Below are 13,273 nucleotides of genomic sequence, written 5' to 3'. Positions count from 1 at the left end.
TTGCATCTTTCCTCTTCATATAACTATTATGGGTGAACAGATAAACTCAAATGCAGTAGTAGATTATAGAAAAATAAAAATCCAAATCAAATGAAGAAAAGATAAGTTTCAGCCAAACCTTACAGTGGCTAAGAGGAAAATGAAGTCAACAGATGAACGTCTCCGAAGCTCTGAAGATGTGGACGCAAATAAGATGCTGTGAGTGAATTGATCAACTGAGGTGTAGAGATCGGGATGCAAGTGGGTGAAGTTGTGGATGCAAAGAAGATTTTGATTCTGGATCAACCGAGGTGTAGAGATCAATCAACAGGTGGGTGAAGCTATGGACACAAAGAAGCTCGAGTTTATGGATCGACTGTGAGGTGTAGAGATCGGGATGCAGGTGGGTGTAGAGAGAGAAGATGGAGATCGAGGGTAGAGAGAGAAGAGAACGACGGGTAAGAGGAGAAGATGGAGATCGGTTTAATAAAAAAATAATTTTTTATTACATAAGCATTGGCGGTAAATAAGCTCCCCATGGGAGCGGATCAGATGCTAGCGGAACCGCTACTTGTATGGCAGCGGTTAGCGGTTCCGTTGCCAACACTGGGCCATTTGGCAGAGCATTGGCCGCCAACAAATCGCTTAGAGGATCCGCTGTGGCCGCCGCCCTGCCAAACAGACAAAATACAATATACTACAGTTTACCCTGAGTTTACCGGCTCATTGTAGCATTCCCTTATTTTACGGCATGTATTGTGTGATGTCAATTAGTTGATCTTTTGTATGCATTCATGCATAGATTTGACTCAACATACGACAAGAACTCAACGGCACCGACTTGTAGTGTGTTGCTTGGCTTGTGTGTAGTAGTGTTGTATATACACAATACATGCATGTACAGGTTCGATCAAGATTCACACATGACTTAGATGAACATTATTTGTATCCCATTTTTTACTAAATACACTCCATTTTAATGTGTTTTTAAATGGTTAATGGGGTGTAAATAATGTTCATCCATGAGAGCTTATGTCTCTTTAATTAATAGAAGATAACGTAAAAGGCACAGCTTGAAAGGAAATGTTGAATGTACATGCATTTGTTTCTAATCGGTTGTATATGGAGAGATATGGACGTGTGCACTATATATATTGAATTTACAATCTGACCCCAAAATTTTTTAGTGGGATTCCTGTGTGATTTGATTTCACTTCATTAATAATGTAAAAGGATTAGCCATCTCACTATAAACTAATTAATTGAGACAACCAAATTAGTTTTAGCTTTGTTGATCGAACATGCATGCAATGTTTCCTCAATAAAGTTGTTTGCTTGGTATGAGACGCATGCATTTGAAGGGGGACACAAAATAGTCTTTTTAAATGATTCGCTATCATGTGTATGTATGTGTGTATCGGGATAGATATACATAGAAGGTTAAGTTGCCATTTTGGGCAATATCTTTATAGTCCGAAAGTAACATTTAGCCAATATCTTCTCATATCATTTAATATTGAATCTAAGAATTCTATTTTTGCAATAGAAACTCAAATTAAAAAAGAAAAAGAGAATAAGAAGGGCAATAATAGATAGAATATTCTTTACATGCACCCCCTAATATTCCCGTAATGGTAGGAAATAACAATAAACTTTCTTACTCAAACTTGACTATTCTTATAAGATACTGTCCGCTTTCCCAAACCCAAATCCAAGCCCAATCCATCACATGATTTCCAGAGTCTTTTAGGGCTCATGGCTTTATAACGCACATTACTAAGTTAAGAAAATCGTGGGCTTATAACTGTCTCTCCCTAACTTGTGGGCCGGGCTCAAGCCCACCAAGTGAAACAAAGAGTTACACATGTATAATCCACATTCAAGTTAAACAACATCGCTTCGATACCACTTGTTAGGAAACAATGGACTCCTTATCCTAAACTTGACTATTCTTGTAAGATATTATTCACATTCTCAAGCCCAAGTCCAAACCCAACCCATCACAGGACTTTTCAGAGCTCATGGCTTTAAAACGTGTCTTACTAAATCAAGAAAACCATGAGCTTATAACCTGTCTCTCCCTCACTTGTGGGTTGGCCTCAAGCAAGCCCAGTGAAACCAAGAGTGACACATGTACAACCCACATTCAAGTTAAAAAACTCGCTCCAATACCCACTTATTAGGAAACAACCATAGACTCTCTAACCAAAATTTTACTATTTTTTAAAGATATTATCCGCTTTTCCAAGCCCAAGCCCAAATCCAAATCCAAATCCAAATCCAAGTTCAAGCCCAATCTATCACAGAACTCTCAAGGCATTTCAGGATCTTTCAGGGCCTTTAAGGACTCACGGTTTTAACATACGTCTTAATCTTTCAAGGAAATCATGAGCTTATAACATGTCCATTACATCTTTATTTTAACAATATGAGACTTTTCTCAACACGTACTAGATATTAGATAGGGGAACATGTTAATTTACGTATGAGAGTAAATAACCTACATGTGTTCTCAAATCCATAAACTTCAGGAATGCATCAAAATATCAACTTGGAAGAACACCGAAGACGAGGCGGCATATTAATCAGTTGTTCACTGTCAACAGTGTTTTAAGTCGAGAAATAAAAGTCGTTTGTAAAACCACAAAAAGAGAAGAAAAGAATAAGAACCACACAACATGGAAGAATTTAAATTCAACCAATCCACTGTCTATCCAATTTCAATATTCGTTGCTAAATATGAAACTATTGTGAATAATTATTTTATACACGACCTAATATAACACTCACACCAGATTTACCCATCAACAGTTACTGCCTTATTCCATCAAACAGGCATTTTATTGTTTCAGAGTTCCAGACTTCCAGTACATACAACTATATTGCATAAAATAAGTTGAATTGATTGATTGAGCTCGGAATTCTCAACTATACTCGACCATACATTGAGAGCATGTCTCTTATTTTCATTGCTTCCATCTCCAAGCGATCGAAGGTCATTGAATTAGGTATCCTCCAACTCCAGTTCCCGAACTGCAGTCATCACACAACACGAGTGTGTTAGATAAGGCATTCACCACATTTTGGGAGAAAATAAAACGCTTAAACTCAATTTAAAAAAAAAAAAAAAATAGCAACAATTTTCACATGTAGAATTGGTAAAAAAAGACACAACTGAGTGATACTGAACTTCAGGAAATTCAAGTTTTAGATCGTGAGAGGCATCAAGGAGAGACTCAAGCTGAGTTTGAGCTTAAACACCAGGCTTAAAAGTAGTTCATGAAACATTCATCCAACCTATGATCAGTTCAACTCTGTTTGTGGGGCGACAAACCTATTCAGATATAGTAAAAATTCATGCAAGTTTGAATTCACGAGTATAATAATCAAAGAAGGGTACATATAAATAGGTAAAGTACAAATCTGAGTATTTAACTCCTAAAATTTCATCTGAAATTCCTGAAACTGATCCCCCCATTTTTTATGATAAAGGTTTATAGAGCCTATTTTCTTAATAATTTGGAGAGCCAGCCCTGACTACAAGATAGAGCCATGTCAAGCATGCTGTCCAGAGCCATTACTTGACCCTTTGGTTCAACATATTCCACGGACAAGCATTCGCTGACAAAGTTAATAGATATAATTGTTTGACGATGAGGAACAATTTTTTCTTTCCCTTTTATAAGAAGAAGGTACTGGACTGTTTGTCAGCTTTCTTTCTTCTTATGAGTGTTACTCTTACTCATCTATTGACAATTTGACATACACATGCCAATCTATGCAAGTGTAAAGCATACGGTGTTTTAAAACATCGAGCCAAGCTGGGTAAGCAGGAGAGTCAAGATTCTGACGAGGGCAGGAATTTTCACCTGGCCAACCCTGATTAACCTAGGCCTAGTAAACACCATCACAGAACTGTGTATCCATATACAAATTACAAAATAATAATATCTTTTACCTGTGTTGCAGGAGTGTTCATCCTGGCAGAACTTCCAAGTCCAAGAATATCTTGAATGGGTATGATTGCAGTTTGGGCCACAGAAGATAACACAGATTGGATGAGAGCCCATGCGACATCATCTTCCTCAGCAATTGAAAGATACTTCAGTACCTGAGACAACTGAATTGTCAAGTATGCAAGAAGAATAATGCTACACCTTGTCTGAATGCCAAAAATGAGATTTCATATGCTAATGATGGATCTACATAATAAAACCACTTACATTGGACTTCTCTTCTTGCATTATAATATCCCACCAACCTCTTATCTACATCACAAACAAATCACTTTTAGCATGTCAAGTAGTGGTGACCAGCTCCTTATCACTTGCACGAGGTATAAGGTTCAATTTACCCTTCCCTAAAAAATTTAATAATCTAACCCCACATAACTTATCAGGAAAACGTCGAAAGTGGGATACATCAGTCAGAATAGGTCATTCTGCTTCCTAGGACTTGAACTACAAATGTCATCCACCAAAATTCAATTTACAATTAATAAAACCACGGAGAAAATGTGATCTCACTACTCTTCCAAGGAAACAGAACTATCATCATGAAGTATTTTTCCATTTTTCTCTGTAAATAGATAGCTAAAAGTGGCAGCAGGAGAATCTTTACCGTATCATTGTCATGTGTTCCTGTGTAGACAACCTGATTATGCTCGTGATTATGAGGCAAATGAGGGTTAGCAGCATCACTTCCAAAACCTAGACAAGAAAACAAAAAACAGACAAACATGTTATGCAGTTCATGCTTTAAGAGCATTCCTGAAGCTAAGGAATAAGGTCAGTACCAAACTGGAGGACAGCCATTCCAGGTGCCCCAATCGATTTCCTGAGTGAAACTACATCCTTTGTTATAACTCCCTGTCAAGTGCAGTATATATGAATTGTATATGTATAACCAAACCATTGGATATGTGAATTATATGTATTCTTGAGAAATGCTGCAGCATAATCTCACACTCATTGATAGCACAAATAATGGTAAAAAATTATCTTAATTAGATAACTAGAGATACTCCTTTTATATTATGCTAAAAGTATGAGGCCGAGAACTAACCAAAAACAGTGTGTAAACATGCAGCAACACCACGGGCACCACTTGTTAAAGATTCTCGCATGATATTTGAACAGATTTTGCAGTTTAATTTATATTTTCAAATGATACATAAAATGTTGTGTAGCCATTTGTCTTAAACTTAATTCCCATTGCATCGGATCATGCAACTATAATACATGCAAAAAAGACTATCATAAAACCAGTACTATGCTCCTCATATATAAGTGGACATGCAATGACCCAAAATTTGAAGACGACGATAATAAGCTGTGGCATTTATTAGCAATACGTAGTCGAGCAACTAAGAGTCGAGATGAAAAACATATACATGCACATTGAAATCCTTACACTTAACAAAAATACTACATCATCGAAAAGTTTGTGTAAATGTAGATTGCCTTTTTGAGACAATTTTGTTTGAGATCAACGATGCATTAGTATGGGCAAAAAAAGGGAGGTCAAATTTTATTAATATCTGAGCAGATAGCACAAGTTTGACAAACATGAAGCATGGAGTCAAAGCAGTAAAACCTACACTAAATGACTAGACTTGCACCGGACATAAATGACAAACCAAGTAATTGCTAGTAACTTGGTATGTGATATAATCCAATCATGTTGCCATCTTTAAAATTCAGAAAAAGAGAATGTTTTATCGAGCTTTAAAAACTCATGGCATACCAAATCCTCAGCTATTATATCGATCTTCCCAACAGTTCTGGAGATGGCGTCAAATAAGGATTTTCCAGGTCCTATCTACTGTCATCAATATAATAAGCGGAGTGGGTGAAGTATTCGAGAAGCAGATTATAACTAGACCTGTTGAAAAGGACGGGGGACTGCTAGGGGTGGCAGTTAGTGGGGTATGGGTGAAAAAAGCCTGACCTTCCATTTTCCAACCATTGCAATTTTTGCTTCTGCAAATCAGACAATGCTCTACATTAAGGTAACAAAAATAGGCAACACACATCAATTCAACTTTTCAAACTAAATTACATCTCACCAGAAGGAACAGCCCAATAGCCAGCAAATCCCCTGAAATGGTCAATTCTGAATTCATCATATAGGTTTTGTGCGCGTTTTATGCGTCGTATCCACCATGAAAACCCATCTCTCTCCATGGCTTTCCAATCATATAGAGGGCTTTTAGGGTGAAACATTTAATCAATAAGCAAGTGGCTATTGTAAGTTGTAACAAGCAAAAACTAGCAATTAATAGACATTAAAGCAAGCAAGCCCAGAATTTAACATTGAACACTCATCTCAATATTTGAAAACGAAGAGTTGGGGAAAAGGATGTGTGATGCGAGCAACAAACATATGACACGCTAACGCAACACTAAAACCCCAATCTGCCCTCAAAAAAAAATCTAGATGCCCAGAGATCATTAGAATGTCAAAAAGTGTAACTATGAAGAAAGACGATTTAAATATACATAATACGCAAATGACTGAATCAGTTTCGACCATCCCCTGAGAATAACAAAACCTCAGGTTTATAATTTCTTTGAAAGCATTTCAGAAAGAAACACACCACGAATAATGATATTCACGTAGCCTTCTCTATGTATGAAAAGCAACAAACACAAGGGCACACACACCATGCAAAAGAGAAGGGTGGGGACTGGGGAATGAAATGGACAACAATTATGACATTAACTTATGTCATTATAATTGAACGCTTCGGTAGCGTACTTATATATATAGATATAATGATATATATGCTGCAAACTTACACATACATGACAAAGGAACTAGGCAAGGCTGAACTAATAGATGCCTTTTGATATCCAAAATAAGGAAAGAGTACTGATGCAAAGATATGCTCCACTTGACAGTAAACTATTCATTGGATTTATTCTAATAATAAAAATCTAACACCATTAATTGGGTTTAGATTAGAAGTTTGTATTTTATCATTCATATAATTCAGACTTTCAAAGCAAACACCATTATGTTTTCGTCCATTTTGACAAAGAAGTGTGTGGAACTCGTTTTTTAAACCTTTTCATATATGAATCACACCAGCTTGTTTTTATTACTGGAAACAGAAAACCCTACTAATATACCAATATACATTATTCATTCCATGAGTGTGAGTAGTGAGATCTCAATTCATACAAACCTGCCCCACAGCTGACCAGTTTCGCTGAATGCATCAGGAGGAACACCACTAACTAAAAGAGGGAAACCTTTCCTGCTCTGCAAAAAAAATTAAAGACTAGCAAACACAACCAAGGACAAATACTCTGGAAGCTAGACTATCCATAAGGTGCTGCTCACCAGAAAGAAATGTTTTTTGTTTGCCCAAACATCAGCACTGTGGTAGCCTACATAAATGGGCATGTCTCCCATTATATTAATTCCCTTCATGTGTGCATAGTTGCGAACATTTTGCCATTGCCTTTGGAACAAAAACTGTTGTGCAACGAATACATCTATCTGCACAAGTTCAAGAATGAGTAAATTAGAGGGTTTTAGCTTGATGTTAAAAAGGAGAAATTAGAAGCTCATGGATATGATTGACATTTTTTTAAAAGAGAAAAGGGTCTTACAAAGTGCCTTTTGCTTTGATAGATTTCTTCCAAAGCTGCAAGATGACGGTTTTTTAAAGGTTCAGGCCAATCATACCAACTGAATGCATTTAAGGTGTCATCAATAGCAGCAAAATAAGCCGCGTCTGCAAGCCAGCCTACACAAATGAGAATCACCCTTCAATTAATAATATTAGCAACAAACAGGGGACCGACTTCATATACACTTTTTGCAACCATATCTGACTAAATAATACAATTTTATCAGGATGAACCAGAACTGAATGTGCTATGTGCTATAAATGAATTAATATATAAATGCCTTGGTGTGTGATACCCAAATACCCGTTAGGAAGTTTACAAGCTGAAAAGAAGTCGATTTTCATTTTTCACTACATAATACATACAATCCGAACTAATAATTTAGAGCTGAAAAATACAATTCGCATCATGACTTTTGACTGAACAAGTGGAGTAAATATAAAAGCAAATCCAGGTCATCGTATTAGAAGATTTAAAAGATTTACAAAAAAAGGAGAAAATTTGAAAAACCTAAGTAACTATTGAAGACGATTCTTCACCAGCTAGTCTCCGAAGAACAAATTATTTCTACTCAAACTCAAAATAAGTAAAAAAAAGTTTCAACAGTTGTACAGTTGTCCAGAAGTCATTGGATACAAGATTAATGCTTGCATATTCCATTTGATTGTCAACTTTTCCCCCATGTTTGGAGGATGAGGGAATTCAAACCCTTACACTGAAGGTAGGGTGGTGAAGGGCCTACCCCTGGAGCAGGGTGCTTCTCTTATGTCTGCTTACTAAGACAAAGAAGTGAATGTACCATGCCATCTAAGTTAAAACAAAAATAGTCTAGACAATTAAGGCATGGCAAGTGAATTATGAAACCAACTGTAAAGATAAAAAATCAAACAAAAATTTCATTTTCGGCTTAACGATTGAAGAAAAGAGGCAAGTAACACAAAAATACACATAGTCCTCCCATCGCATGAAAAACTGCTTCTCATTCATAAGTATGTCTCTTATAGAGTCTGTGATTTGCAAAAATATAAAATAAAGAGGGCTCTCCATTTTTCATATTTCCCACTATGTTAGCTTTTACAACCGTCAAGAAATTCATTTCCCCTACTCCAGCTGCCAAATAAAAGGGACTGACACATTGATTTAGCCTCTTTCCAATATGAACTTTTCCTAGGATAAGTAGGTCTGAAAGGGCAGATAGAGTAACAAAACGAAAATTTACAGCAAAATTACGTCAGAACTATCCTGACCTAGTCCCCTAGTAGTAACAATTTTACGGCACAGTAATCCCTCTTCTATTCATTATTATTTTGGGTTCTTTAACTAAACTTTTTGTCCATCAGGAAAGAAATAATCAATCACAAGTGATGCATAAATTCACAAATTCTTCATTGTGGTGATAGCAACAGAGATACACAATCTTTGCAACCACTCAAAAGTCAGATCAGAATAAATACCCATAATGAATAGCCGCTTTTGGCTGACAACGATTACAGACAATTTGAAGCAGAAAGTCCACAGCATTAGGTAACAACTTCTGAAAATCACACTTTTCTTCCTTGTACACTATATTTAAACTTAATCAATTAGGAAGTCTAGGATTCAGAATGGAGCGTGTCTCATTACTATAGCTGAAAGCGATGAATGGAGGGTAATCATATGAAAATAAGAATCTCACTTGATATGTCAGGATCTTTGCGGAACTTGTCAAGTTCACTTTTGAGGCCACCTTCACTTGAAATGAGCTTCTCCGCAGCCTAAAAAAGATTCATGCCAGATAAAATGTACTCTAAAATAAAATAGTAGACTAATGAATGCAATACTGAGGGCGGTAACTCTTGTGGAACTTTAAGAGCATAATCAAGGAAGAGTAATTAATTAGGGCCCCTACATTTTTCCCTTTTGACAATTCTAGAAATTTACCTAAATTCAAAATTTCTTCATTCTTGCTTACCAGTATGCTTTCTGTCAGGTGCTATGCCAAATACTTTCTTCTGGGTAGAGAAAATATGCTTATACTATAAAGTATAAATATTAGGATATACAGAGTTTGCTTCAGATAGACAGATACTACATAACATTTTTAATCATATAGTTAAAAACTTTGCATTACTGATTGCTCTTATGGAATCTTTAAAACCAACCTGAAGTTTGAGATAAAGCTTTGATGATGATATTACAAACTTCAAATTTAACGTAAAGATACATTCAACTTGAAAACGGAAGAAAGATTTAATGGCTTTGTACCACATTAATTTTGAGTAATTTTCTTGACAATTCAGTGTACTAAAAGCACAGACTATTGGTACAAGTTACAAGGCTACAAGCCGCTTCAAGTTTAACTCATCCACTCTGTTCTTTATATCCAATGAATCAAATATTGCTCGACTCCATCTCTGACCGAACTATTCATCTAATTTTGTCTCCTCTTTTCCCAAGCCATCCAAGGTTTCCTACTGCCACCTTCTATGATTTTTCTCGTCTTAGTTGGGTGATAGCCATACCTGTTTCTGAAGCACATAAATAATTCTCAATGGAAAGAAGATAGTCAAGGAGGTTTGTGGTGGTGTAATGGCAAAAGCAGAGAGCCAGACAACATCCATGACGATAAAAGGAGCATGGTTAAGGTAGTTATCTAATAAGGTTGGGGAGGTGATTGGTAATGTAGTTCTGGGTTGGATGACAGTCATGCCTGTTATTGTATAGGTCAGGAAGATGGAATTATCAGAAACTACCTGAACTCGCATCTTGAGTTCTATGAAATTACACACCTCCCATCAGTCATAACAAAACAATGAATCATTTGTAGCAACGATTTATATCAGAGAACGATCAAAATAAAAATTATCATTCCTCCATCAATTGTTCGCTGATTGAACATACCTTAGCTATCAAAGGATCTTTTAATTCAGCAACAACTGCAAAGTTCACACGATCAGATACACTGCATGAATCACACAATGGAAATGATGTCGACAATAGTAAGGAAGGTTTTATTGAGCTCAGCATCAAGATACAGTAATATGCCCAAATTCCTTACACTGGTTCTGGAAGTTCATTTTCTGTCAGCAAACCATCCTTAACAAGCTCTTCCAGAGAAATTAATAAAGTATTGCCGCAATTAGCATCCTAAGAAAAAACATCCGAAATAGCAATCATCAATCCTTCATACAAACGTAGTACAAGATAATAAACCAAAGGATGTTGGCATAATCATCCAACTACCATTTCCATTATACCTCAGTCACCCGATTTACATAAGATTAGTAGTGAGCTTAAGTTTTGACCGGATTGAATGGTTAAAGGGAACCATGTAGTTGACAGTGGACTCCAAATAATTTTCATTGGGTATTCATGTAGGCTGTAGCCATCTCCAAATACTTGGAGTTGAGGTATTGATGATAATTGTGATGATAATAATGACCATGTGTAGTTCAATTGTTCAAATAACATCCGTAGATGAGATACTATTTGAAAAAATAAAAAGAAATAACTGAGATGAACCATGGGCAGGTTTCTTTGTCGCAATTCCATTACCTGTTTTATATTTTTCCACAATGAGATAATAGAACAGTATAACACTCTAACAGGAATATGAAACCAAAACAGAACTAATAAATCAATCCAGATATCACGCCTATTTTAGAACTCTGATACATTGGAGTCTTTATACAAAAAGAATCATATGAAAAACTATTGACCTCCATGATTCCAATGGAAAGCACATAAAACAGTAATTTCAATCAGCCCATTGATTGGCCAAGCTTTTTTGTTTTTTGTTTTTTCGGATAAAATGATTGGCAAAGATATATGTAATTTCAATCAGCCCATTAGATTCTAGAATTTACTATTTTTTTATTTTAAAGAAAAGTAATAAATTACAAAGTGCACCTGGCCAGAGTAGGGTGATCCTTCTTCATTAGCTTTCCTCCCAGGAGGAACAAGAGGAAGAACCTGCAAATTTACACAAATGCAGAACCAAGTTTGGGTCAGCTGCTCAATTCATTTCAAGACACAAAGTCAAAATTTTCAAAAACATTAATAGCAAGGATGAGCAAAGCACGGTGTACCTGAGAGAGACAAATATCAAAGTTGAAAATATAGCTTCAATGAGTTATAAATTAAAAGATAAAACCAGAAAGAGTCGAAGCATGTATATATTGCAAATCAACATCCTATTAATTTGTCTTCAACTACGAACAATCAGTATGTAAACGGTAAATCAAAGCCGTAAGATGAATTCACATAAAACAGCTCTAAACTAAAAAAAATTATGATATAAGACAAACTCGAATCAAATTCAGAGGAGACACGATTAAAACATTAAAAATTCACTCGATTCTTACATCGTATAAGTATTATCCTGCATTTTCTCAAAAACCAAAAGATATACCTGCCAAACAGAGCAACCAGCCTCATGAAGCCAATCGATGAACCGGAAGGCCTCCTCGCCGAGATCTCCGACTCCATAGGGCCCGCGGAACGAGGTCGGATGGAGCAAAATGCCGGCTCTCCTGCGATTGCTTGGATTTGGCCTGGGAAGGTGTTCGTCATAGTCCGAAGGCAAGTCGTCGCCGACACTATGGCCAGGGAAATTAGACGAGATAGCGTGGTTTCGAAACCGGGGATTGAAGGATCGCGAGGCCAGTGTTAGGTGCTTACGGAGACTGAAGGGGATTGAGGAGGGTGGAGATGTGGAGTAGCGGAGTTCGGGAGAGAGAGGTGAAGTGAAGAACAAGAGAGAAGCCATGGATTATTCACATAAATGGAAAGTGTGAGAGAACCAGTAGTGTCGAGTACTGTTAATAGGGAGGCAGAGCGAGAGAGCTACTCAAGTAGAAAGTTGAAACAATAATAATGCACGTTCTTGGAGGCTGGAGCAGTGTGTCACGTGAACAACTGAACGTACGAGTATGGTGCACCTTATCTATCAACCAGCTGTTTTCGCATGATATCCTGCATTCCTGCTTACGGGATTTCCATTCATGTGCTTACTTTTTGATCTTTCCAAATTCCAAGCAGAGTTCAACAAGTGTTTGTTCACCCACCGATAGAAACCGTGACTTGAGTTTAGACCGTCGTGAAAAATCCTATTGAAATAAAATGATGAGGACTAATTGCATCCTTCAAATAACTAAATACACCACAAAAAATTTTAAAAACCTCAATCTAACACCATCTTAGTTGACCCTATCAAATTCCCCCAAATTCTTTCCTTTCTCTAGTTCTCTTTCTCCTTCTCCTTCTCCTTCTCCTCATTCCCTTACATGAAGACAGGCTTTCGACGGTTGGTGCAAGCAACGGCAGCGTCAAAGTTCAGTCTATCTCCTTCTCTCCTCCTTCTTCCCTTACCAGAGGAGAGAGACTCATGCCCAAGCTTGAATCCGGGGCTCACCAGACTCACTCCTAAACTTGAAATCGTTAGCTGGAGATGACCTTGCGCAAGATGATAGTCTTAGTCCTGATAGCCCAGTGATCAAGAGAAGCATTGGCCTAGATTTGCATATGGAAAAACTGCTTCTTTGTTCTCTCATGGGAATTCCACCAAGGAAATCAATGGACATTCAAATTCATCTTATATGGATTGACATCAAACTGTAGACCCATCTACATAAAATGACGGAAAAATGAAAGGAAACTGCAGAAGGCCTTGAAGG

General features: G+C 36.9%; 1 protein-coding gene across 1 annotated transcript; it reads right to left on the bottom strand.

Annotated features, from left to right (window-relative positions):
- Positions 1-2,644: 2,644 nt before the first annotated feature.
- Positions 2,645-12,576, bottom strand: LOC120013359 (4-alpha-glucanotransferase, chloroplastic/amyloplastic). Its single transcript, XM_038865141.1, has 16 exons — positions 12,010-12,576; positions 11,508-11,570; positions 10,657-10,745; positions 10,500-10,560; positions 9,295-9,373; positions 7,599-7,735; positions 7,327-7,485; positions 7,169-7,245; positions 6,047-6,186; positions 5,929-5,960; positions 5,725-5,799; positions 4,775-4,847; positions 4,600-4,688; positions 4,203-4,247; positions 3,938-4,090; positions 2,645-3,012 (listed from the first exon to the last, which is right to left on the bottom strand). The coding sequence occupies exons 1-16, from the start codon at positions 12,364-12,366 to the stop codon at positions 2,908-2,910; spliced, it is 1,734 nt and encodes a 577-aa protein (XP_038721069.1). The 5' UTR covers positions 12,367-12,576; the 3' UTR covers positions 2,645-2,907.
- Positions 12,577-13,273: the final 697 nt, after the last annotated feature.

This window comes from Tripterygium wilfordii, chromosome 13 (assembly GCF_013401445.1).
Source record: "Tripterygium wilfordii isolate XIE 37 chromosome 13, ASM1340144v1, whole genome shotgun sequence".
NCBI lineage: Eukaryota > Viridiplantae > Streptophyta > Magnoliopsida > Celastrales > Celastraceae > Tripterygium > Tripterygium wilfordii.
Note: the sequence above shows the minus strand (reverse complement) of the source record. Positions and strands in the feature narration are given on the sequence as shown.

Bases quoted from the DNA above. Each gene is read 5' to 3' on its own strand.
- LOC120013359 (XM_038865141.1), bottom strand. From the start codon at position 12,366: ATGGCTTCTCTCTTGTTCTTCACTTCACCTCTCTCTCCCGAACTCCGC. The intron at 11,571-12,009 runs GTATATCTTTTG...GTAAATTTGCAG, and splicing joins CTGGTTGCTCTGTTTGGCAG to GTTCTTCCTCTTGTTCCTCC. The intron at 4,848-5,724 runs GTATGCCATGAG...TGCACTTGACAG, and splicing joins ATATAATAGCTGAGGATTTG to GGAGTTATAACAAAGGATGT.